The 22984-nt window shown below is 35.1% G+C and overlaps 1 protein-coding gene across 1 annotated transcript in view; it reads right to left on the bottom strand.

Annotated features, from left to right (window-relative positions):
* Window positions 1-892: 892 nt before the first annotated feature.
* Window positions 893-22984, bottom strand: part of LOC101314871 (ferredoxin-dependent glutamate synthase 1, chloroplastic-like) — a 25553-nt gene continuing 3461 nt past the window's right edge. Inside the window, exons 3-33 of the mRNA XM_004303540.1 lie at window positions 22412-22854; window positions 22175-22306; window positions 21401-21499; window positions 21158-21228; window positions 20718-20814; window positions 19262-19354; window positions 17038-17183; window positions 15318-15477; window positions 14416-14526; window positions 14059-14274; window positions 13354-13511; window positions 11730-11859; window positions 10429-10487; window positions 10134-10239; window positions 9391-9487; window positions 8971-9086; window positions 8600-8797; window positions 8404-8514; window positions 7820-8059; window positions 7630-7728; window positions 6744-6839; window positions 6459-6656; window positions 6078-6152; window positions 5797-5925; window positions 5610-5708; window positions 3346-3488; window positions 3148-3241; window positions 2421-2659; window positions 2253-2331; window positions 1606-1689; window positions 893-1447 (exon numbers count right to left, since the gene is read on the bottom strand). Of these exons, the coding sequence (XP_004303588.1) occupies window positions 1286-1447; window positions 1606-1689; window positions 2253-2331; window positions 2421-2659; window positions 3148-3241; window positions 3346-3488; window positions 5610-5708; window positions 5797-5925; window positions 6078-6152; window positions 6459-6656; window positions 6744-6839; window positions 7630-7728; window positions 7820-8059; window positions 8404-8514; window positions 8600-8797; window positions 8971-9086; window positions 9391-9487; window positions 10134-10239; window positions 10429-10487; window positions 11730-11859; window positions 13354-13511; window positions 14059-14274; window positions 14416-14526; window positions 15318-15477; window positions 17038-17183; window positions 19262-19354; window positions 20718-20814; window positions 21158-21228; window positions 21401-21499; window positions 22175-22306; window positions 22412-22854 (4280 nt within the window). The 3' untranslated portion in view covers window positions 893-1285. The remainder of the gene's footprint in view (window positions 1448-1605; window positions 1690-2252; window positions 2332-2420; window positions 2660-3147; window positions 3242-3345; window positions 3489-5609; window positions 5709-5796; window positions 5926-6077; window positions 6153-6458; window positions 6657-6743; window positions 6840-7629; window positions 7729-7819; window positions 8060-8403; window positions 8515-8599; window positions 8798-8970; window positions 9087-9390; window positions 9488-10133; window positions 10240-10428; window positions 10488-11729; window positions 11860-13353; window positions 13512-14058; window positions 14275-14415; window positions 14527-15317; window positions 15478-17037; window positions 17184-19261; window positions 19355-20717; window positions 20815-21157; window positions 21229-21400; window positions 21500-22174; window positions 22307-22411; window positions 22855-22984) is intronic.

Here is a 22984-nt window from a genome sequence, read left to right on the forward strand (position 1 = left end):
CGCTTCTTACCAAGGGTGGAGCTATTATTAGGCCCGAAGGGGTCCGAATCCCTCCTTAGAATTTAGAAAGTTTGAAGTTTAGTGTGTGATTTAGTTAATTATCATTTAAAATTAGTTAAATTTTATCCACTTAAAACCCCCCCCCCCCCCCCCAGCCATCTGTTTCCTTCCTTAACTCACTAGTCGCAGTAGAGCCTTCGACAGTGACCATCTCAACATCTGCCTTGTCATTCACCTCAACAGGATTTTTAATAACACCCTCATCAGAACTAGGTGCTTCTTTGCTCCCCTTGTTACCAGAGGGGCTAGTTTTCTTGTGGATCTTTCATTTTTTCAGTTGAACCGCCTTTGCTAGCTCCTCCCTAGAACAATTTTTGCTTCCAAATGGACGTCCCAGCTACTTTTTCTGGGGAGAAATAATCAGCTTCCCCTTGTCATGAGCCAGAGCAATCCCAACATTCACAATATCCAAAGATGGTTCCAGGAACTTTATGTACCTCTTCCAAGTCCTCTCGCACCACTATGCTTCTTACCAGGGGCGAAGCTATTATTAGGCCCAAAGGGGTCCGAACACCCTTGGAATTTGAAAAGTTTGAAGTTTAGTTAATTATCATTTAAATTGGTTAAATTTTATCATTAACACCCCCCCCCCCCCCCCAAAAAAAACTCTCAAAACAATGACAAATCAATTATATTAAAAAATGTATCTATAAATTGATTGTTCTTTAATTAGATTACTATTAAGAAAGTAATAAATGAAGAAATTACTGCTTTCTTCCTTTATATATTTTAAATTTTTTTTACAAGTTTGAAGATGTATATAACAAAATTTTGTTTTATTTAAAGATTTTCTACAAAAGTTTGTTTTATTTGAAGATCTTCATTTGATCATCTTATATAAGAAAAAACGCACAAAACTTTGAATTAGGTAATTTTTCACTAAATTTGTCAATTTCCTTCCGTTACTAGAAATTAACCAAGGTTGATAATAATTACACCATGCCTGAATTTTCAACATCAAGCTTTCTTTGGAATGGACATGATGAACAAGCTTGAATTTGCAATTTAGGCCACAATCACTCACCTATACAGATGCACTAGTCTTCGGGGGGCATAGTGTTCCTCTTCTACAAAGGTGACCAACTCTGCTGAGGCCCTCTCCCATATCCCAGTAATTAGCACAGGGTCTTCCAATGTAACGATTATGTTTCTTTCATGATATATACATGGTGAGTTGGAGTTTTCAGATTTCCTATCCAACTCAAATCACTGTACCGACATTACTCTAAGCAGACTGCAGAGTCACTTCATCAGCAGCTGATTTCTCATAGTCTGCACACGCCTCAGGAGTGTCTTCTTCACTCGGGGGAACCAGCTGCCAGAAGAGTGGCAAGTACTTGTCCCACTCTTCCAGAATAACATAGCCCTTGCCGCTACCAGTTTTTTCCTTCACCATGAAATCAGTGAATTAAGTAGAGTATTTTGAGTATTGGTATTGTTGACATTGACCTCACTAAAAATCAAGATTCTAAAATGGCAAACTTGCAAGGCCATCAATCTAGGGACTAGTGAAAAATTATAAAAGTATTAATTCCTTGCACTTACAACATGGGCTTCAATAAGGCTCTTTAGCTGCATCTGCCCCACAGGAGCATTCACTCTTTGGATCTTCACGATCTCTCTATTTACCTGTTCACAGTTTTAACAATATAATGTTAAGGCAGAGCTCTTTAAATAAATTGGAATGCAAATACAACAAATTATAGAAGTTATAATCATGGTATTGCACCATGCTATCATGAATTTTATGACATTACGGAGTCAACAGGACACTCAACTTTCATCTTACAAATGATCCCTTCAAAAGAAGTATACACACATTGATGTTTTTATAAACTAATAATGTTAAAAAAATTTTAGGAAAATCCAAAACCCACCCAGATATTCTGTCCAAAATTCAAGAACCTGTCTAAACAGAATGAGCTTTTGAGATATGAGTTTTGTACATTTGTTATGGATATAGCAGTAATATAGTTGGACTTTGGGAGCACAAGATGAAATAGAACAACAAACAAATGTAACATTATACATTTAAGCAATATAAAAGTATGAAGAAAAATGCAAAGGCCTTAATGAAGAACTGCATGGAGAAGAAATGATCTACAGAACACTTGTAGACATTTCGAACAATAACAAAGAATAGGATGTTAAGCAGGACAGTATGAGGAATAGAAATAAGCATCAAAGAGGACCTTGGGGATGAAAGAATCGTCCTCATCAAGAAAGTATGCCAGACCTCCAGTCATTCCAGCAGCAACATTTCTACCCACTCTGTCAAGTCAAACAAAGGAGTACCTTAAGAATTAACTCTTTACTTTCATATTTTCGTGTCACTAGATGCTATGTAAATAGATGCTCACTTTCCAAGTACAACTACACAGCCACCAGTCATGTATTCACAACAGTGGTCTCCAGTGCCTTCCACCACTGCTTGCGCAAGAGAGTTTCTTACAGCAAATCGCTCTCCAGCTTTCCCTCTAACAAAGATTTGGCCCCCAGTGGCACCATACAAGCAGGTATTCCCTACAATAGTTGCATCCTCGGGGCAAAATCCTGTATTCTCTGCTGGAGTGACAACCAATTCTCCCCCAGAAATACTCTAGCAAAATATTGTTTTGCATATATCAGACTGTTGCAAGCAAAATTCAATGAATCATGCAATAACTTCTCAAACATAGATTGATGTGGCAAAACTGATTGTGCTTACACAATAGCTGCTCAAATATAGTGCTTGAGAAAAATGGGTGCCAGTAGAGTAAGAAATAAAACTAAGTGAACCTGATACAACTCAATATTATATATCTAAAATTAGAACTTTTATCATACAAAAAGAGTTTATATATATGGTTCCGAAGATGATGCAGCCAATTCAACGAGTCTTACTGAACAATAGACTAGCAAGTACCAAAGTGATAAACAACTGATAGGTCAGTGTCCAGTTAACACCAATAACTCTAGCAGTTGATGTATTTGTGCCTGAATTTTTTTTTTTTTTTTCTACTTAACCGACTTAAATAATAGATAATCAAGTCTCCAGCTAGCTGAACCTCAAATAATATATCTGAGGATTTAATAAGAAAAAGATACCTTTCCCACATAATCATTTGCCTCTCCAACAAGTCGAATGTTCATCCCAGGAGTCAAGAAACACCCAAATGATTGCCCAGCGCTCCCTGTAAAGCTGAAAACCATGAAAACAAATGAATTAGCTTGCATCCAAATAAACAGATTTTCCAGGCAGATACTGATGATATCTCTATATGTAATGACGTAGCCAGATCTTACGTTATGTTCAGCTGCCCGGCAAAACCAGTGTCACCGTACTTTTTTGCAACCACCCCTGCTATACGCCCACAAACAGCACGATCCACATTGTATATCTTTATGGTCTTCTGAACCATTTTTTCATTCTCAATTGCTTCTGATATCTGTACAAAAACATAAAAAATGCTAAAATCACATAGTTAATAATTCCAGGAAGGAAATTCTGTCCCCATATTCCCTGTCACTTACCCTGCCTCCATCTAATCTTGATGGGAAAATTCTACAATGTGTTAATGCATCAACTTTATCCTAAATTTGTAAAATGACTCCTCAAAGTTGTAACATGAGTCCTTAAAGTTGTAAAAATTTAGTTATTACTACATTAGTTCTCAAGTGGTAAATTTTGTCTTTAAAGTGGTAAATCAGTCCTAAAGTGTTAAAAAAAAAAAAGTTTATGCATGAGATGGATTAACACACCATAGCCTTACCAATATTTTGACATGTGTTCCATGTCAGCAAACTTAACAGGCTAACAGCTACTTAAAAGTAAATCTTGATATATATAAAAAATAAAAAATAAAAAAACCCAGACATGCTTGTTCTGTTCTTATTGCATAAAGAAAAAGTCATAAGAAAAAATCCAAAATACTGTTTAAAACTTTTTTACTGAGTGTGGACCCCTTGTTGCAAACGCAAGCAAACATTTAATCTTCCATGAAAACCAAGATCAATTGATTTTGGAAAGGACTAAAGGCATGGGATATGTCCTAAAGATTAAAAACAATATCATAGTGATTTGTTGGAACAAACCCATGCACCTTTCAAATCAAGATCAGTTCATCCATGTCTTTAAAAATAGATCCAAATTCATGCTGAATCCTTGAAACCCATTCTATCATATTCATTTTGTAGCCAATATTACTAAGCTTATTCAGATCAAGTAATTTCACTCATGTCTCCATGGAGGAATTAATCATGATGAAATGGATTTAATACAAGCAGATGGGTTTCTAACTAGAAGGGAAATTGAAACCACAAGGGAAGAGTACTACATCGTACAATTTCTCATCAAGATCAATAAATATTGGTATGGACGTGTTGGTTTCTAAGATAAAAATTTCCTTTAGAAATCTCATCTGGCCTAATATCCCTTTTCTTTCTGTTCTTTTCTGATTTCAAAATTTACATGCAGATTGTAACTTTTTGTGACACTTAACTACAATAACGACGCCATGTTTGAAATAACTAAGTAAGGGATTAATAATTTCCCCACCACATAAACATAGCAAACATGTCTGTTGTATAGTTTATACTAATGGGAGACTATCATCATGACATACATCAAATGAGCGATACTGCAAAATCATAGAAAACTAATTCAAGAAATGAAATTAACACATGTGCAACGCAAGCCAAAGCAATCATGAATATAATAAAAATACGAGCTAATAGTTTAAGGAGTGGACTAGTTTCTGGAAAGTTTGGTTCTTGAGCTTTTCCTCTCAATGTCTCAGAAAATTACAGGGTAGAATTTCTACCTTTTCTGAAAGAGAAACACGATAAACTAATGCTCTTAACTACAGCAATTCAATTGCATACTAAATCTCACAAACCAGGCCAGATAAATGCAGAAAGGTCTAGGAAAACTATAACAATAGATCGAGGCATTGATACATGTGCAAGGTTTGTTTGGAAAATGTCTCCCAAAAACTTTCTTAAGCAAGAAATGGTGTACCAGAAAATGTTTGAACTTTTGTCAAAAGACTCTTAGTCTCCAAGTATGAATTAGTAGAGAAAACTAGCTATGAAATTACTGGGAATCTATATTCAAGTGCAATGAAGGTATTTTTCTTAATAAGAAAGTATCCATTTGGTAGGAGAAGTTGTAACTCAGAAAAGCCAAAGCTCTGAAAAGGTTTCATGTCACCGACCTTTTTTAACACATTCCAACAGGTACCTTCCAGTTATCTATTAACTAAAGTACGAGAATCATTTTTTATAATTACACTTCTAACACATATAATCATGCCCATAAAAAGATGGATATGCATGTACATTATAATAGCTATCTGTGCATTAGATCAAAGAATAATCATTCGTTTTCTTCCGTAACTAGGGGAATGGACCATTTAGCAGTTCAATCATCCACAGAAAGCTATATTAAAATCCCATCCTATCATAGTGCCTACAAGCCTTTTGTTTAGAGAAGTTGAAACAAGAGATTGATAAAAAGTAAATACCATGTTTACTTAGCTACATAAGAAAGAACTTATAGCAAGTGTTACCTCTGGATCTGCTAGCAATATATCATCCAGAACAGGACCATTAGTGTGAACATCCTGATTCCTGATCATGGTACTGGTCCATTTTGGTAACCCGACATTCTGGAATCAAAAGAAGAAGTTATACCAAAAGGAAATACATGGTCAAGAATATTAAATACAAACAGAAGCAAATTATTCAACAACATACTGATAGAATATAACCGAGATCAAGATGCTGCGTTTTCACTAGAGATATATCTCGTGGTCTAAACAAATCTGTCCGTCCAATTATATCATCTAACTTCTCATATCCTAACTGTGCCAACATGCCTCTAACCTGGAAAAGATAATAATTAGGAAGAGGAACATAAGAATAAACCTTGACAGGTTTAACCATAGGGATGTTTTAAAAGTGCAACATACACTATAAAGAAAAAATTAAACAAGAAAGCACTAATCCTAAAATGAAAAGTGAATAAAAGTTTTTACCTCCTCGGCAACATATAAAAAAAAGTTGACAAGATCACCAGGCACCCCAGGAAATCGAGCACGAAGTTCCTCTCTCTAAAAAAGGGAAAATGAAATAACAAATGCAAACCCCATCTCCATTAGAAAGAAAGAAACATGGAATAATAAAGACAACAGAAAATACCCCAATATATTCACAAGATTAGAACTTTATCACATGATGTAGCTGCTGATGTTGCTTGCCATGTTTCTCCCCACATGCACTCTCACCCCATGCATTTTTCATATGTAGCACGAAACTAAATGGCAAGCGACATGCATGCCATGTCATGAAATAGAGCAAGTTTGTAAGAGTTCAGGAAGTATATCGCTTTACTCTCATCAAATAAGTAGTTCTGGTACCTGGCTGGCTACACCAACAGGGCAGTTATTCGTATGGCAAATGCGGGCCATAACACAACCTGTAGCAATCATTGCCACAGAACCAAACCCGTACTCATCAGCACCCATAGTTGCAGCCATTAGGACATCAACTCCGCTTTTAAAGCCACCATCAACTCTAAGAATGACTCGTTCTCTAAGTCCATTTTCTATGAGTGTCTGTAAAAAATTGAAATATACATAATTAGATCTTGATACAAAAGCATCAATATAAGAGCAGCCATCAATTTAGTTTTATTGAATCACCTGGTGCGTCTCTGTGAGTCCAAGTTCCCAGGGTCCACCAGCATGCTTAATGGAACTTATAGGACTGGCACCAGTTCCACCATCATGCCCTGATATCTACAGTGTAAAAAGATTCTTTATTTTATTTTCGTCTCAGAAAAAGAGAAAATGATAAATAGAGTTGTCTCCCTCAATCCCTTTCCAATCTGATGATAAAGCATATGTGCAAGTACTCTCACAATTGAGAAAACAATGTAAGTGATGCTTTCAAGCAAATACTCAAACAAGCTCTTGATTCAATCCCATATTTATCAAAGAGAAAATGAAGGAATACTAGTTGTCAAACTAAGTTCATTAAAAGGAAACAAGCAAGCAACAAAAAACAAAGACAGCTTTCTGATCGAAGTTAATAGGGAAAAAGGGAACTCTGGCCAAACCTTCTTAATCTATATTTTGCAAATGTGAAATAAACCGTCAGTATTTAGACCAACAAAAAATACCTTCAGTATATCATGTAAAACCAACAACATTGTTACACTAAAGGTAGTGATACAACTAAATCATACGAGATCAGATAAATATTACATGACCACATACTATAGTTCTTGTAACCAAGTAGAGAAAGTGAAAATACAGATACAGCGGAAGGTCTTGTTTTTTTTTTTTTTTTTGTCTTTTATTTTTTTAGAACTATTTTCTGACTTCATTTGAAGAAGAAAAAACTATGATATTTGGAAAACGAAAGTAATCAATGATAGCTTCAAGTAAATTTTTCCTAAGTTTTACCAAAAGGCTATTAGAAGATAGCATATGCAAGTTGTGACAAGTACATACAGATTAAGATTCTTTTTTTCTTTTTTCAAAAAGCAACACACTCAGTACACAGAGACAAGTCCCTGAGAAGTACCTGTATGACATCAGCATTACCCTTTGCGACCCCAGAAGCAACAGTGCCTATTCCAGCTTCAGCCACAAGTTTCACTGATACCTTAGCTTTAGGGTTCACCTATTTATTCAGCAAAAATTGATATCTTATCAGAAATCTTGGAACATCTAAATAAAAAGTTAAATCCAACCAATTTGCATGATGCAATTACCTGATGAAGGTCATAGATCAATTGGGCAAGATCCTCTATAGAATAAATGTCATGGTGTGGAGGTGGAGATATAAGTGGAACCCCAGGTTTTGAGTTTCTCAACCTCGCAATGTATGCACTAACTTTTTTACCAGGCAGTTGTCCACCTTCACCAGGCTTTGCCCCTTGTGCAATTTTGATTTCCAGCTGATCAGCATTGACCAAGAATGTTGGAGTGACTCCAAAACGTCCTGAAGCAACCTGAAGTCGTTTGAAATAACAATAATACAAAATGTGAGAAAATGTAGCCCTGTTGTGATGATAGCACATAAGAAATGCATGATGATCTGTTTCACTAACCATTATCTACTCAATGCATACCCTAACAAGACTGAAAGATGAAGATAAGCAAACCCTAATAACATTGATAGATACTTTCAGTTTCATCTTTTAGTAATTTCCTTATATTGAACTGAGGAAGGGATGATGGTTTGCCATATACTGCGATAAAGTAATGCTATATAAAGATGCTGACATGATGAATTGCATATACTGATGCATTATGGGATCTCATTTTGTGTCAGAGTTAAGGTCAAAAAGGCAACCTGCTTGATAGCACTTGTAGCAGTATCTCCATTTTGAAGACCTTTCAGATGTGGAAGGGTTGGTGAGTACCCATCAACAACATCTGCTAGTGGTTTCCAGCGAATTGGATCCTGAAGAATGAATACACATTAAAACAATGAACTTATAGTCCAAACTCACATAATAAAAGATAACTGTCAAAGCTAGACACTTTACCTCACCACCTTCTCCAGAATTGGACTTTCCACCTATTCTGTTCATTGCAATGGCTATAGCCTCATGAGTTTCTCTGGAAATAGCTCCAAGTGACATCCCACCAGTGCAGAATCGTTGAACAATGGATACAGCAGGTTCAACCTTTCCAACAGGAATAGGAGCACGGTCGCTTTTGAACTCAATGAGATCACGAAGAACCTAACATTAAATAACAATGTATAGTCAATATCAAATGATATCACAATGCTGAAAGGTTTCCATCTTATCTTGAGTTGTAGTCTCCGTCTTCTAGCAAGCATCGTCAGAGGACATCTAGTCCCATATGTGTTGTTTTTTGTTTAATAGAAAGTTTTTCAACAAAAAGGACTCACATTCACAGGCCGGTTAGCTAAATGCTGCTGATAAACAGAAAAGGCACTTTCATTCTTCTGGCGGACAGCTTTGTGTAGCAGCTTTGACATCTCTGGGTTGTTTCCATGATACTCCCCTTAACATAAATAAATATGAAGTAGCCTTCAGTGCTTTTGAGGCAGATAAAAATTTGATCCAACCAAAAGACTTTCATGTAACTAGTTCTAAAGTGTATTATATTGGTATATACTTTTCAGAGATCTAACTAGTTTGTGATTGACAATACTAAAGATAACATGTTATTCGCTAAAGGTTGCCATGCTTTCTGAAAATTTACCCCGTTTAATCACAACTTTTCAAATGATTGACCAAGAGAAGTTAGGACACAATGTTGAGGTAGTAGCACTTCAAGAAATAAATACATTCAACATAATTGCTACCTCCTGGTCTGAATTGTATAAATCCAAAATTTTCCAGTCGTTTAGCTGTATCCTCAGAGAAAGCCTTCACCCAGAAGGACAAAGTCTCCCTTGCCAGCTATTAGAAAAGAAAAATACAAAATGCAAAACCACTGAGTAAGAAGGTATGACAATGTGAATACAATATAGTTGTGAAACTATGCTCATAATATCCTAAGATTGGCTGCATAGTCATATTCAGTAACCATGCACTCTTTATATTAAGCTGAATCAAATGTAAGATGAATTTCACTGAAAGATTATTGATTACGAGAACATAACCTGTAACAGAAGATGAACATATAGCTGCTCAACTAAACAGGTCTCCTGGTTCTCAAATGATTTGACAACGGAAGACGAGGGTTGGATGTTCTTTCATTTGAAAAAATATATAGGTTTCCTGGTCTAATATGTATTTCACTGAATTGCCAGCTTGGTGGCGGTAATTTGGGTATTTAAGCCTGTTTACAGAAACTTGGATGTCCTTTCATTTTCCTGGTTCTGTTATACTATTATTTAACCCAACAAAAGTAAAATTCAAGATTATGCGATAAGTAACAGCCGTGATATGAAGCAAATTTGTCCAACACAAGTATGGACAATTTACAGAAAAATACATGTACAGTGTTTGTGTACACTAGTAGAAAATTCTTACCTATACAAATGAATGCATGATCTTATTGTCATTTAATATGCAACCATATTATGTTTTCAATGATTCTTACCTCATCAAAAGTTAATCCACCGATACTTGATATACTCCCACAAAATGCAAGATCAACAACCCCCTTTCCCAATCCATAAATCTCAAAAATCTGTGCACCGCAATAACTATAAACAGAATAGAGGTATTAAAGGATTTAAGAAATAACCAATGACGCTGACGACGAAACCTACAGTAACACAACTGACAACAATTCAAGATGTAAAGAACAAAACTACAATTAAAAGGGAAAAAGAAATCAAACTAATTTCATACCATAAGAAAACACTACTGAAAATAGTCGATCATAAATTTACCTTGAAAGCAATGAGATACCCATTTTGGAAAGAATTTTGAGAAGACCAGCCCTAACAGCCTGACATAGCAAGAACCAGATTATCAGCTTACAATATCTACATAGCAAGAACAAGCAATTAACTATCATCCTAAAACAAGAATATTGATAAGAATGAGGTTTGGCTCCAGTCATAAACCACATTTCTACAAGAGCTTTATAATCATCAATGTACTTGAGCAGTGGCTCAGCTGTTGAATAATGTGCACATTGTAGAACAAGATAGGAAAATAATAAGTAAAAAATCAAATAAATTCTCCAACATAAGTAAAAGTATGGTTGCAAAAGTTATTGGAAACATTCTTACATAGCCAAAAGAAAGAAAGACAGAGAGAGAGAGAGAGAGAGAGAGAGAGAGAGAGAGAGAGAGAGAGAGAGAGAGAGAGAAGAGAAGGCACATGAAGGACTCGTCTGCTACAGATACAAGTTCTAGCCCTTTGAAATCTGATGGAAAGAAAGCAACTGAAGAAGATGATTTAAAACCTGATGGAAAGAAAGCAATAATAAAGAGGATGATTTTGAAATTGATAAGTATTACAAAATACTCGTCTACATTTTTTTTTGTCTGAAATTTAGAATCTCATCTTTAACAACCACAACATCTCCATATTGATTGATTGCTGTTGGTGATTAAGCAATTGCTTCCAAAACTCTCGGCTATCGATTCCTTCTCCAGGGTTTGGTTGTATCTCTCAACTTTTATGGTTTCATTCCTTTCTAGCATTGACGGATACCTAAGAACCTGTTTTTACTAACAGATCGAAAGGATGGAGGCTTTATTTAGGTTTGATTCTGGCTTGGGCTCAGGCTCTTTCTTTAGCATTCCAAACGAGATATTTTTTTTTTGGAGATGATCTACATCTCTCATTTAAGCTTCCTCTGAATTTTACAGAGTGCATACAAAAGGCTGTACAGTTTGAAAGAGAAAGGGAGACTTGAATTTGGGAGAGGTATTTGACGATAAGTTAAACTCATTTCTGTCAGGTATTAAAAGAGCATTAAGAATAAAAGTGCTTAGAGGAACATGTCCTCTCCTTATTGGCTCTGGTCAGCTCTAGGTAACCATGTATGGTTAGCCCCTGTTTTATCCAACATTCTTACATATGCTGAAACGTAGGAAATTAATATGCGAACAAGCAAAGTTGCAACGAAAGATTCGAAATTCAATAAAAATATACAAAAAATTGGCTTCACTTGAAGAAGAAAATATATATATATATATATACCTTTCACGCAATTTATTTCAAGTACAATTGAACTGACCTTGCAGAAGTTCTTTTGAGCCTGTTCAATCGTTACACTAGGCATCTTTCCGTTCCGCATTAGATTAACCGTTTTATTACTCAAACGCCACTGCCGACATGTCTCCAGTGCCAAGTATGGACACACGCCACTGAGAAAAAATCAAAATGTGTAATGTACAGGTGAACTTCAGATCGCAACAAGACTTTGTTTGAAAAGATTTGGTAATATTCAGGTATAAAGAAAATCAATGTACTAATGACACAAAAGAAATCCACATCATAAGGTAGATGACAAGAGCAAGAAATCTGACCATGATATAAAAAATAGACACCCTTTACAAATGTAGAAATCCTACAGCTAAGCTAATCATGTAATACGTCAACAAACAAAAAGATTCGGATAATTTGGAGGAAAGGAAAGAGATAAGTGACTGTGCGGGTGGACAGGAATACAACCATATGATAATGTGAATGGCAATGAGATGGATCATTTATAGGAAAGCGTTTGTTTGATTACATCTGGGCATCTGCACTTTGGAATATATATTTTGCCTGCCAAATTTACCCAAAAGACAGCCAATATTTTGCAACACCATATAATTGCCTTTCACCCCTTCTGAAATACTTAAACGGACACTTTATAACTCACAGCACCAATTTGGATCAACCCAACTTAAACTAGAGTCACTGAAAAATGTTCACCAAATTTGAGTTGAAAGAGAACTAGTTGTACTATCTTTATTTAGATGTGAACACCCACTAGTTTTACTATTCTTCAAGCTCTTGAAATTTCATTCTACTAGGAAATGAAATAATGCAGTTCACCTCCGCAACCCAAACTCTGCCTTGCTTTGGACGACCACTAGGACGATTTAAGGTATTTAAACCCAGAACTAATTGGAGTCGAATATACTTAAAATTTTGAATCCAATCTATAAGTTAACTTCTAAAACATATAAAAGAAGCTTGAAAGTTCATCAACAACAGACCAATGTACTGAAAATGTTAGCATACAATTCAATCAATGACAATCAACATATATACCCACCCAAGGTTAATAAAAGAGAGTGAACAAATGCATATTTGATGGAGAGCTGATGAAAATGCAGGCACCTAGTCTATCTCATGTCAAGCTGTATTTGTAATTGTTTGACAAAGATCAGTTTTATGGTAAAATCCATTATAACTGAATTATACCTGTTGTCTTTTAATGCAAGTATAATTTATGATTTAAAGAAAACAATAAAAAATAATTAATAAAAAAAACAAGTAAATCCTTGTTCATTCATCATTTGAATATGAAAGAGTAGGAAATAAGATGCTGAAAACAGTCCCTACAATTATAATTGGTGCACAGTACGCAATATGTAATGTGCACCAAATAATAGAAAGAACTATTAAGGAGGAAAATATACGACTAAGCTTTTTTCTGCAAAGATCTATATTCACAATTAAATGACAAAGACGAGAGTTCAGAATAACTAGTATTACACGCCTGATAAAAATGCTCACATAACTTCGCTGTCAAATCATCATCTGATCACGGATTCGAACATCCAACAGAAAACCATATATCCAGACAATGAAACAAGCATAAACATTACAGAAGCCAGCCAAAAGATTTCAGGTGAAGGAGAACTGACCTTGCACCGTATCCAATCAAGCAGGCAAATTGATGAGTGCTAAAGCACTGAGCAGTATCCACTATTATAGAAGCTGACATTCTCAACCCATTTTGAATAAGATGCTGATGAACAGCACCAACGGCAAGAAGGATCGGAATTGCAGGATGAGTAGCTTCCTGAAGTAAAAGGGCAATTACCACAGAATCATTAAAAGCTTAAATATCTATAGAGAGGAATGCCAATCGGATAAAGAAAAAAGCTAACGGCACATAAAGGAATCATATATATAGTAGAATCTTCACACATGGGAGACCTATTCTACCTAGTGATGTTTTAGAAAATAGAGAAAGCCATACGTACCCCTTGGTGCATATTTAGAGAAAACAATTCCAGTATTACAACGTCTTTCACAATAATACTAAAATATAAAATAAAAAAAGTACAAATAATTTAACAGTTACAGTAATAATCATAAATCAAAAAAAAAAGAGTACGAAAAAATTAATTGAACAGACTTCCACAAAAGGAAAGTATAAAAATGACAAAAAAGGCCTTAGTGCATTCATCATTCAGTAGTCTGACGTATATTCTCCTATACGAAAATATTACAAATCATAAAATGAAATTACTCCCATTGTGTAGGATAGATCATGCATATATTGAATAAAGAAGTAAAGAACAACTTTTGCATTAGTATACAGTGAACCTAAATTGGATCCTTACCAACTCATCAGATCGATCAGACAGAACAAGCAATTGGCAACCATTTTGAACAGCATCATCAGCAGCTTCACAAAGCCTATACAGGGCTTTTTCCAAAGAACCATCAACCCCTTTATGAATATCAAAAAATGTAGGTAAAACATGGGGTTTTAGTTGAGCATCATTAAGCAATGACTCAAGTTCTCCTTCATTGAGCACAGGACTGGACAGGATAACCTGGTCCAATACATAACAAAGAAATTCACTTATCAATATCTACATCGAAGAAAAAAAAAAAAAAAGAGGGAAATATCTGTAATAATTAATTCAACATTATGCTTGCAATTAATGTATAACTAAGCAAAGGATTTAACAAACCTGCAATGCATTTTCAGGTCCAACCTCCAAAATATTTCGACGCTTTCCAATGTTGACTTCAAGAGACATAACTAACCCTTCTCTTAGAGGATCAATGGCTGGATTCGTAACCTGAACAAATTATACACAACTTTATCAGATCATAACATCAAGCAGACTCACTGTTGTTTAGATATGTCTTGGGCTGCAATATACAAGACAGCTCTATTCCAGTGCGCCTGTGAGTACTAATTTCTAATAATTATGTTGATTTACGATTTTACCATGATTTTCAAACTCTAAGTTACTAGGATGTGGGACAAAATTGGTTCATATTATAAATAAAACAGGCCCAACATGTGTAGTCAAACAAGGTAACAGACAACATATCTATTTAGGTTACTATTGCTCCAGAAAACACAAATATTGCTAGGAAGTCAGCCAAATTACTTAGGTATTCAAATGCTATAATATAATTCTCCCAAGGTTAGCTAGAGGACATACTGAACAGAACAGAAAAAGTAACTGCATCCATATAACTGTATTCTTATACCAAAACAGGCCCAGAGGTGCTTGATAATGTTAAACAGAAAAGAAGGGAATACAATACAATGCTAAAGTAGAAAAACCTAATGACGGTAAGTACCGCTAACAGTATAAATCCTAATCTGATTTGCAAGTCCTACTCTGCTTAAATTTAATAACTCGTATAAACCTACGTGCATTTCTTTAACAGTAATTATTATTTAAAATCCCCACGCTTATGAAAGACTGACCCTCCCTGTTCTACTCATTCAGAACGCTATATTCAGAATCTATATTAAAAAAAAAACAGTTCAGATATAAAAGGCAGTATTGTTAGCAGAGATAAGATAGGCAGCCAGATTCCAAAATCAAATAAACATGTAAGAAAATTAACTGACCTGTGCAAATCGTTGCTTGAAATAGTCATATAGCATATGTGGTCTCTGGGATAAAATTGCCAATGGAATGTCATCACCCATGCAAAATGTAGGCTCCTTCCCTTGTGAAGCCATTGTCTCAATAACCATTTGGACATCCTCACTCGAGTAGCCAAATGCCCTGCTCCCATGAAGTACAAAATATATAAGCCAACTCAAGGAAGTGATTATTTAACCGTCACAAAGTAAACTCTTGGCCATTATAAAACACTGGATATGACAGTCAAATAAACCTAGTGAAATCAAGCAACCCAGTAACATCAACAGATACAATAGAGAGAAATTAATTTTCCATTTCATAATGCAATATTATTTACTTAGGTTTCTCTCTCTACTTTCCAGAATCCAATTCTATTAACTATAAACTTTTGTTCTTAACAGTTCCAAAACTATAATTATTTTCTCAGAGGTTCCAATGCCCACACGTGAAATTATATATACAAGTTTTAATTTTCCTGTGGAAATAGATCAGACTTGATATATGCTCAAATTTGCATTTCGACGGATAATAAACAAGTTCCAATGCCCAAATGTGACATTACATATGCAATTACTTTTCCTGTGGAAATAGATCAGACTTAATATATGATCAGAATTTGTGTCTCAAGAGATAATAAAGCAGTTCCAAACCAGGACAAAAGGTGAACTCAACAAAGCTAAAGTGATCGTATTTTCCTGTGTATCATTTCCTCAGTATTGTTTCTTGCACATATGTGAAAAGCAAAGAGCTTAAGTACATTATAGACCCCATTATCTTGATTTTGACAGTCATAATAAGAGAAATTCCACAAAGCGAGACATTTTCTTCTGCAGTTAGGGAAATTGTTTTCTTTTGGTCTATAGCACATGATAAGGAACATGATAAGGAATTAGAAAAACAGAACAAACCTTTCAGTAACCTGACCCTAAGAGGCAGTATGGTCTTTCTAACACAAAGCGTCATTTCTATACAAGGTCCAAAGAAACAACTGTGCTCCAAAGATCTTTGGGTGCCATTTAAGGTAAATACCCAATGATAACACCATTTATCGAAAGTCAAAACAGAAACCATAACCAACATCTGCCACACAATCTAAGGAAAAAAAAAAAAAAAATACGGTACAGTAGATGGTCTTCTCCATGAATATCTCTGCACTATTGCTACTTGTTGCTTCGCACATAACAATTGACTTTTGTTTTTTCTTTTGTAATTTTTTCACTCTACAGCTATTATTTTATGAAAGGTTTACATCTCCTATTTGTAAGGGAAACTTGTCCTTATTTGAGAGAGAGATGATGCATTTGTCTTTTTTTTAATGTAACAAAGATTATTTAAGCACATTCCTAGCATGAATGGTTAAGATTTTGAACTTCTGCAAATAACCTCAGCTAAATCAAAAAATTAAGATTTCTTGTCTTGGAAATCAACCAGAGCACAGGGGCCACAAGACCAGCACCCATACAGATGACTAGAACCGTACTCTCTCCTAAAGATCTCTAACACAGCTACACCTCTATGCACAACTGACAAAAAAAAATTTAAGGAATCTTATTTTTTAGTATTTAGAGAACCCAAATAACAGCCAATACCATGAAAGTTTATTCTCATTGTATCACTGTAATCACCAATTCAACCTTAGTTTTACTATTGTAGAATGTCAGAAACTATGGATCATTATTGCCAATGAAATAGAACACTCACTGTTGCCGTCTCAGTATTGCATCATTGTCCGCAATTGTGGATGAAAGGAAGTTCACAGCCTTCAAGGTCCGCATGTTTTCCTGCACCCATGTTCCATATGGATTTGACAAAGCTACTCGCTTCTTAACTTCTGTATTCTCATAAACCTGCAATTTGAAATGCTCAAGAGTTAAAATTAGATTTAAAGCAGCCAACTCTGGATAATGAGTTCTAAAGCTCAAAGTAAGAGTCTTAGATAAAATATATGTTGGATGAAAGCTGAGAAGAGTAAATATCTTCAGCATCTGTATTCTCATGACCAAGTATGTGAAACACTCAGATTTAAGCACAAGAATTATGCAATTCAAAATCTAGTTCTCACTTGCTATTTCTTATAATGAACACATCCATTGGCACTAAAAATTTGAAAGAAATGATTGGAATATTTAAATCGTTCAGTCTTGCACTTCTAGAGTTGAAAATGTAAATGATCTTTCTTAAAAGAAACAAATTTTATTTCTTTTCTAGAAAAAGTACAATTGTGGTAAGCAATACACATCAAACGCAAACAAAATAACCCAAATACATTAGACTAATAACGAACCAAACAGAACTCACTCCACCACAGCTAGCAAATTGAAAAGGTTACTTGAGAGAGAAACCCTCAGTAGCATCAGCAGAAATAAGACCCACAGAAAGCACCCCAAAATTTTACTCTTGACCAAAATTCTTCCATAACAAGTAAACAACCACCAGAAAATCTCAGATATATTCCTACTAAGCTCCATCAATATAATTCCAAAACAAACACCTCCACAAAGTTTCAGCATTTCTACCCTTACCCAAAGCCTTGAACTGAACGGTCAATATAATTCTAAGCACTTAGCATTCTCTTTTGTATCCGTAGTCTCCACCATACTTAATAAGTATGCAACGGTTTATGGAAGAACAGACATAAAGCATTTCCCTTGTATCCCATTGCAAGTATTGACCCTCCAGATACGCCACCAAAAGCCTTGTGGTGCCTCCAAATTCCAAATCTGGAAAGAGGTTGGAGAAAAATGGCAGGTGCTTTCCCAATACATGATGTATGATCACCACTGACCAGGTCTATTGCTCGTTACTTCCTAAGTTCCCCTTCTCCTCTCACATACTAGTTTCCTTCTCTGCATCTAACCACTTAATTCTCTTCAATAGGTGCTACATTAACGCACCACCGGCAACACATCATCTCCAAACTAGTTTGTTGTACTGAAGTCTCGTCCTCTATCCATTACCCATCACTAACTTACAACAACATACAAAAGATGCCTATTCCACATAACACCTGATGTCAGCCGGGATATGCACAAAAAATTTATGATTTGACCTATTATCTGCTCTGCCATTTATCTCATGTACCTACTAACTCCTTCTGGTTTCAATGCCACATAAGAATCTAGTCTCACATGTAAACGATGAAAATGACGGGTTCTGTATTCTTAAACCCAAATCTGAGTAACTGAGAGTTTACTGTATTTTCTCCAGAAAAAAAATTGTCAATGAACAATAATGCTTTGCTATTGAAAACAATCTTCTAGAAAAACATTCCCAAACCATTGAAGTGTGTGTGTGTGTGTGTGTGTGTATCAGGCCTTTTCAGATACAAACCTCCTCATTTATTCAAAAGGTACGGATTTCCTTAATTGACCTACTTTTCGATCATATTTTCTCAACTCAACCGTTCATCTGTTAGGTATACATGAGTAGATCATTGATACAAAATTTCAGCCAAATTGATAATCATTAAGGTATTCAAAACTGTGAATTACACGAACGGTTCGGGTTGAACAGATTTGGTTCGCTCATTATAATCATATAGTTTTGATACCTTAACGATCCCCAATTTAGCTGAAATTTTCCATAGATGATCATGTCATATATATCTAGATACTAGTTGGCTATGATAAAAAAATATGACCGAAAAGTGGTTCTATTGGCAAAATCCGTACCTTTTGAATAAATAAGGATATTTGGACCGGATAAGGATTGTGTGTGTGTGTGACCCATCTAATAACAACAGCATGATAAATCAAAATATAGTCATGCAAACTTGTCAATAAAGAGAGCCAAAGTTGTTAGTTACTTGTACTGCGATCCTCGGAAGTGATTTAGAAGTGCATCACAAACATATTTAAGCAACAATAATATAGCAGAAATAGACGTATTAAAAGAGAGGAGAAAAAAACAAAAGTAATTAACAAACCTGACCACTTAGTAAGTCAACAGATATCATCATTCCAGGACCTAGACGACCTTTCATTGTAACTTTTGAATCATCCACAGGAAGAACCCCAACCTGTAACAGATAAAGCACATCAGCATACTTAATCACATCCAACATATTATGCACACAGCAGCGGAAAATAAAATCTCTTTTCTTATGTATAACTGGAGAAAGAAATCGACTAGCGGTTTACTCAAATATTTTTAAGTGTGTGGATGTGCTTCTTTAGACATCCGTTTGCTGCTATCATACCATCCCATGATTAAATTTTGTATTGCTCCAAACTTGTTTTATTTTCTTGGTCAAGTAGCAAAACAATTTGTTATTTTTTTTTTTTTGGGAGAAAAGGAAAACAACTTTAACAGAAACTCTCTCAATTATTTAGTATTCTTTTCTTTCTTTCTGTTTCGGCCTTTTAGGTCCGTTTGTAACCAAAAAAGAAAAAAGAAACCCTATCATACATCCAAGCTGAAGAGAGTCAAAATGAGGTGCATCAGCAGCTTGAGGAGGAATGGAGTTCAACAGATTTTGGTGTTGGGAAGACGGTGACCCAAATCACATGGGAGAAGCTGATGGAACTGAAGCTTCGAGAAAGCTCCAAAATTTCACGAACTAGAGATTTGAGTCTCCAAGGGACTTCCACAGGTACAATACAGTTTATGATGAGAGAAGAGTCCCCTTCAGCAAAAAAGTTATTGTAGCCAAATCTTTTACCAGCAGCTAACCCAACCTTCAAAGCAAAACACTCAGCCACAGGAGCACTTGCTGAAGAAAGGGGGCAAGCACCAGCAACAGAACAATTTGTTGTGGCAGGTTCTTTCACTTCTTCGTAGAATTTTTAATTGTTTCTTCTTTAGGTTCTTCCTCAGGTTATTTTATTTGCCTTATGATATTTCCGTGCCCAGACTTGCTCCTGCACAACTAAGAAATGATATGGCTCTATGCCAGTTCATGTAAGATCAAATGAATCTGATCCCACTTCTGTGTGAAAAAAAAAAAAAAACAGACTTTCTTTGTATCTGAAAGAACAGACTGTTGTTTTTGTATCTGAAAGAACAGACACCTAGGGCAACACCAGAATCAGCTCTGCCCAAAACAAATCCACGAACTCGTCATCTTTCAGTTCAAATGAAATTGTTTTTTTCTGTACTTCAGATTTTTAAACTCACTCTCTGGCTACTACTATTAGTGACCGCCTTTAGAAATCATTAATGATCAATGACTAGAAATTGATTTAACAATTATTTGTTCTCTTTTCTGGATAAGGAAAAAAAACTATCGATTTTTAATAACAAATATATCACTCCAAAGGCCAAAGTTATTCTCAATCCAGTGGCACACTGGCATGAGCCAACTTTGTGACCCAAAAGCTAGCAACTCATTGAACACTTCAAAGAGGTTCAAGCAAACAGAATAATTAAAAAAACGAACAAACCTCAGATGCTACATAAACAACATTATCAGATGTCCGCCAATATCTAGCAGGCCGAAGTCCATTACGATCAAGACATGCCCCAACTGTTTTTCCATCACTGTACCACATAGTTTATATTACCAACAAACAGAAAAAAGCTGTATATTACAAAATAAATAAATAAATAAACTATAAAAATATTTGGGAAAAAAAAGACTTTTGCATTATAAATTATCAAGGCAAGGCTTAACATTTCTGATGCGGAATTTGCACGCATCTTCTCAGCCAATGCACAATTTAGAAGGATCAAAGGAAATCCAACAATAGGATAATTTAGATTATCAAAAAGATACGTAACTCTGCCACAACTACTAGTTTAGAAGTATGAGAAATAAAAAATAAAATAAAATGAAATGATGTTTTCTACGCCTTTACTAAAGAGAGTTTATTTCAAGCTGTACCTGAATAACAATAAAGCAGGTCCATCCCAAGCCTCCATCTGACCCTTGTAATAATCATAAAAATCAACCACCTAAATGAAAACAAAGAGTTACGTATGTTTAAAATGTGGGATAACTTGAACCCTGTTCTAAGTACAAGAATTCTGGTCAAGATACAGAATTGAGAGTAGAAAAATATTGTACAATGCATGTAAAACACCCTTTATACTTTACACAGAATGGTGAAGCATCATCTTAGTGTACCTCCGGATAGTTAATCATCAAAGTTGGGTGATTTTTGTATCCCTCAGGGACAAGAATCATCAGAGCCTCCTCAGCAGTGCGGCCACTTCTTAGTAAGAACTACAAAATGAAGAAAAAATAAATAAATAAACCATTGTGAAGGGAATATTTAACTTAAAAGCAGTTTAATTTACTATGACCAATAATAATGGTTCATTTATTAATAACCGAGACAATAGGAGCTTCAGTAGGAATGTGAGATTGTTGTGTCCAGGAATAAAGGCATGATTGTAAAACACAGCAACACAACGCAAAAGATTTAAAATGTGGCTCATTTTAAATGTCCATTGATTTGAAACAACTTAATTTGGTTTCATCTTCTGATGTCAAACAAATATGTAGAGTTAAAATAGGCAATGAGATATTACAACAAATTATAACACTCACAATGCTAGAATTTCTGTAAAAATAAACCAACAAGTTGCACTTATATATTATTCAAGTAATACCAAAATAAACATTAAGAAAGCTATTAATAACATCAGTTTTTTTCTTTTGAAAAGAGTAATAACATTGGTTATGACGTCAAGGTTTGTAATGCAATAGAAATAGTGGATCGCATCAGGAAAATAAATTTCAAAAATAAAAAATAAATAGGAAGCCAGCTTAAAAGTCCTTTAGGAATTGATTATTAGTTTTATATCTTTACTGATTTATTTCCAATGAGTCATTATACAAACAGAAGTCTTTGAAGTATATTGTAATTGATAATCAGATATATTGCTTAGCTCATACTTCTGCTGCACTGTCAAGATTCGCAGAGTCTGAACCCTTTGGATTTCCATATGGACGAATTTCATTTTCACGACCATGCCATACAGGCGACTTCAGTGAGGATTCACGTGATTGCATCCAGTTCAAGTTCCCCTGAAATAGAAATGTGGTGTATCTTAGAATGAGGTAAGTGCAACTCATACAACAGCTTAAACTGTAGAATCATCTTAAATGAGTTTTGAAGATATAAATATAAACCTGTATGGTATTGATCTCTCCGTTGTGACCAAGTAACCTCATTGGTTGTGCAAGGGGCCATCTGGGAGTGGTATTTGTGCTATACCTTCGATGATAGATGGCGAAAGAAGATTTATAGAGATCACTTTGGAGGTCAGAATAAAATAAACCAAGAGCTTCTGAGCGTAGCATTCCTTTGTAAACTATTGTTTGATTGGACAAAGAACAGAAATAAAGATCACTGCCCCAACTTTCTGAGATTGCTGCTCTTTCGATCAACTTCCGGCAGATGTACAGTTCTCGCTCAATGTCCTCAACTTTTTCCTCTTTAACAACTTTGACGAATACCTGTTGAATGCTGGGCATTGTTTCTTTTGCATTGAAACCAACTATAGCTGTATTCACGGGAACAGGTCTCCATCCAAGCACTTCAAGACCTTCTTGTTTGAAAATATTTACAATAGCTAAACAAAGAAACAGAAACAAAGTAAACAAAAAACTACAGTCAAACCACACACTGTTGAAAAAAAAAAAAAAAAAAAAAAAAATTAGCTCACTAACAACTGACCAAACGAAGCAATGTATAAACGGAAA

This window comes from Fragaria vesca, linkage group LG6, assembly GCF_000184155.1.
Source record: "Fragaria vesca subsp. vesca linkage group LG6, FraVesHawaii_1.0, whole genome shotgun sequence".
Taxonomy (NCBI): domain Eukaryota; kingdom Viridiplantae; phylum Streptophyta; class Magnoliopsida; order Rosales; family Rosaceae; genus Fragaria; species Fragaria vesca.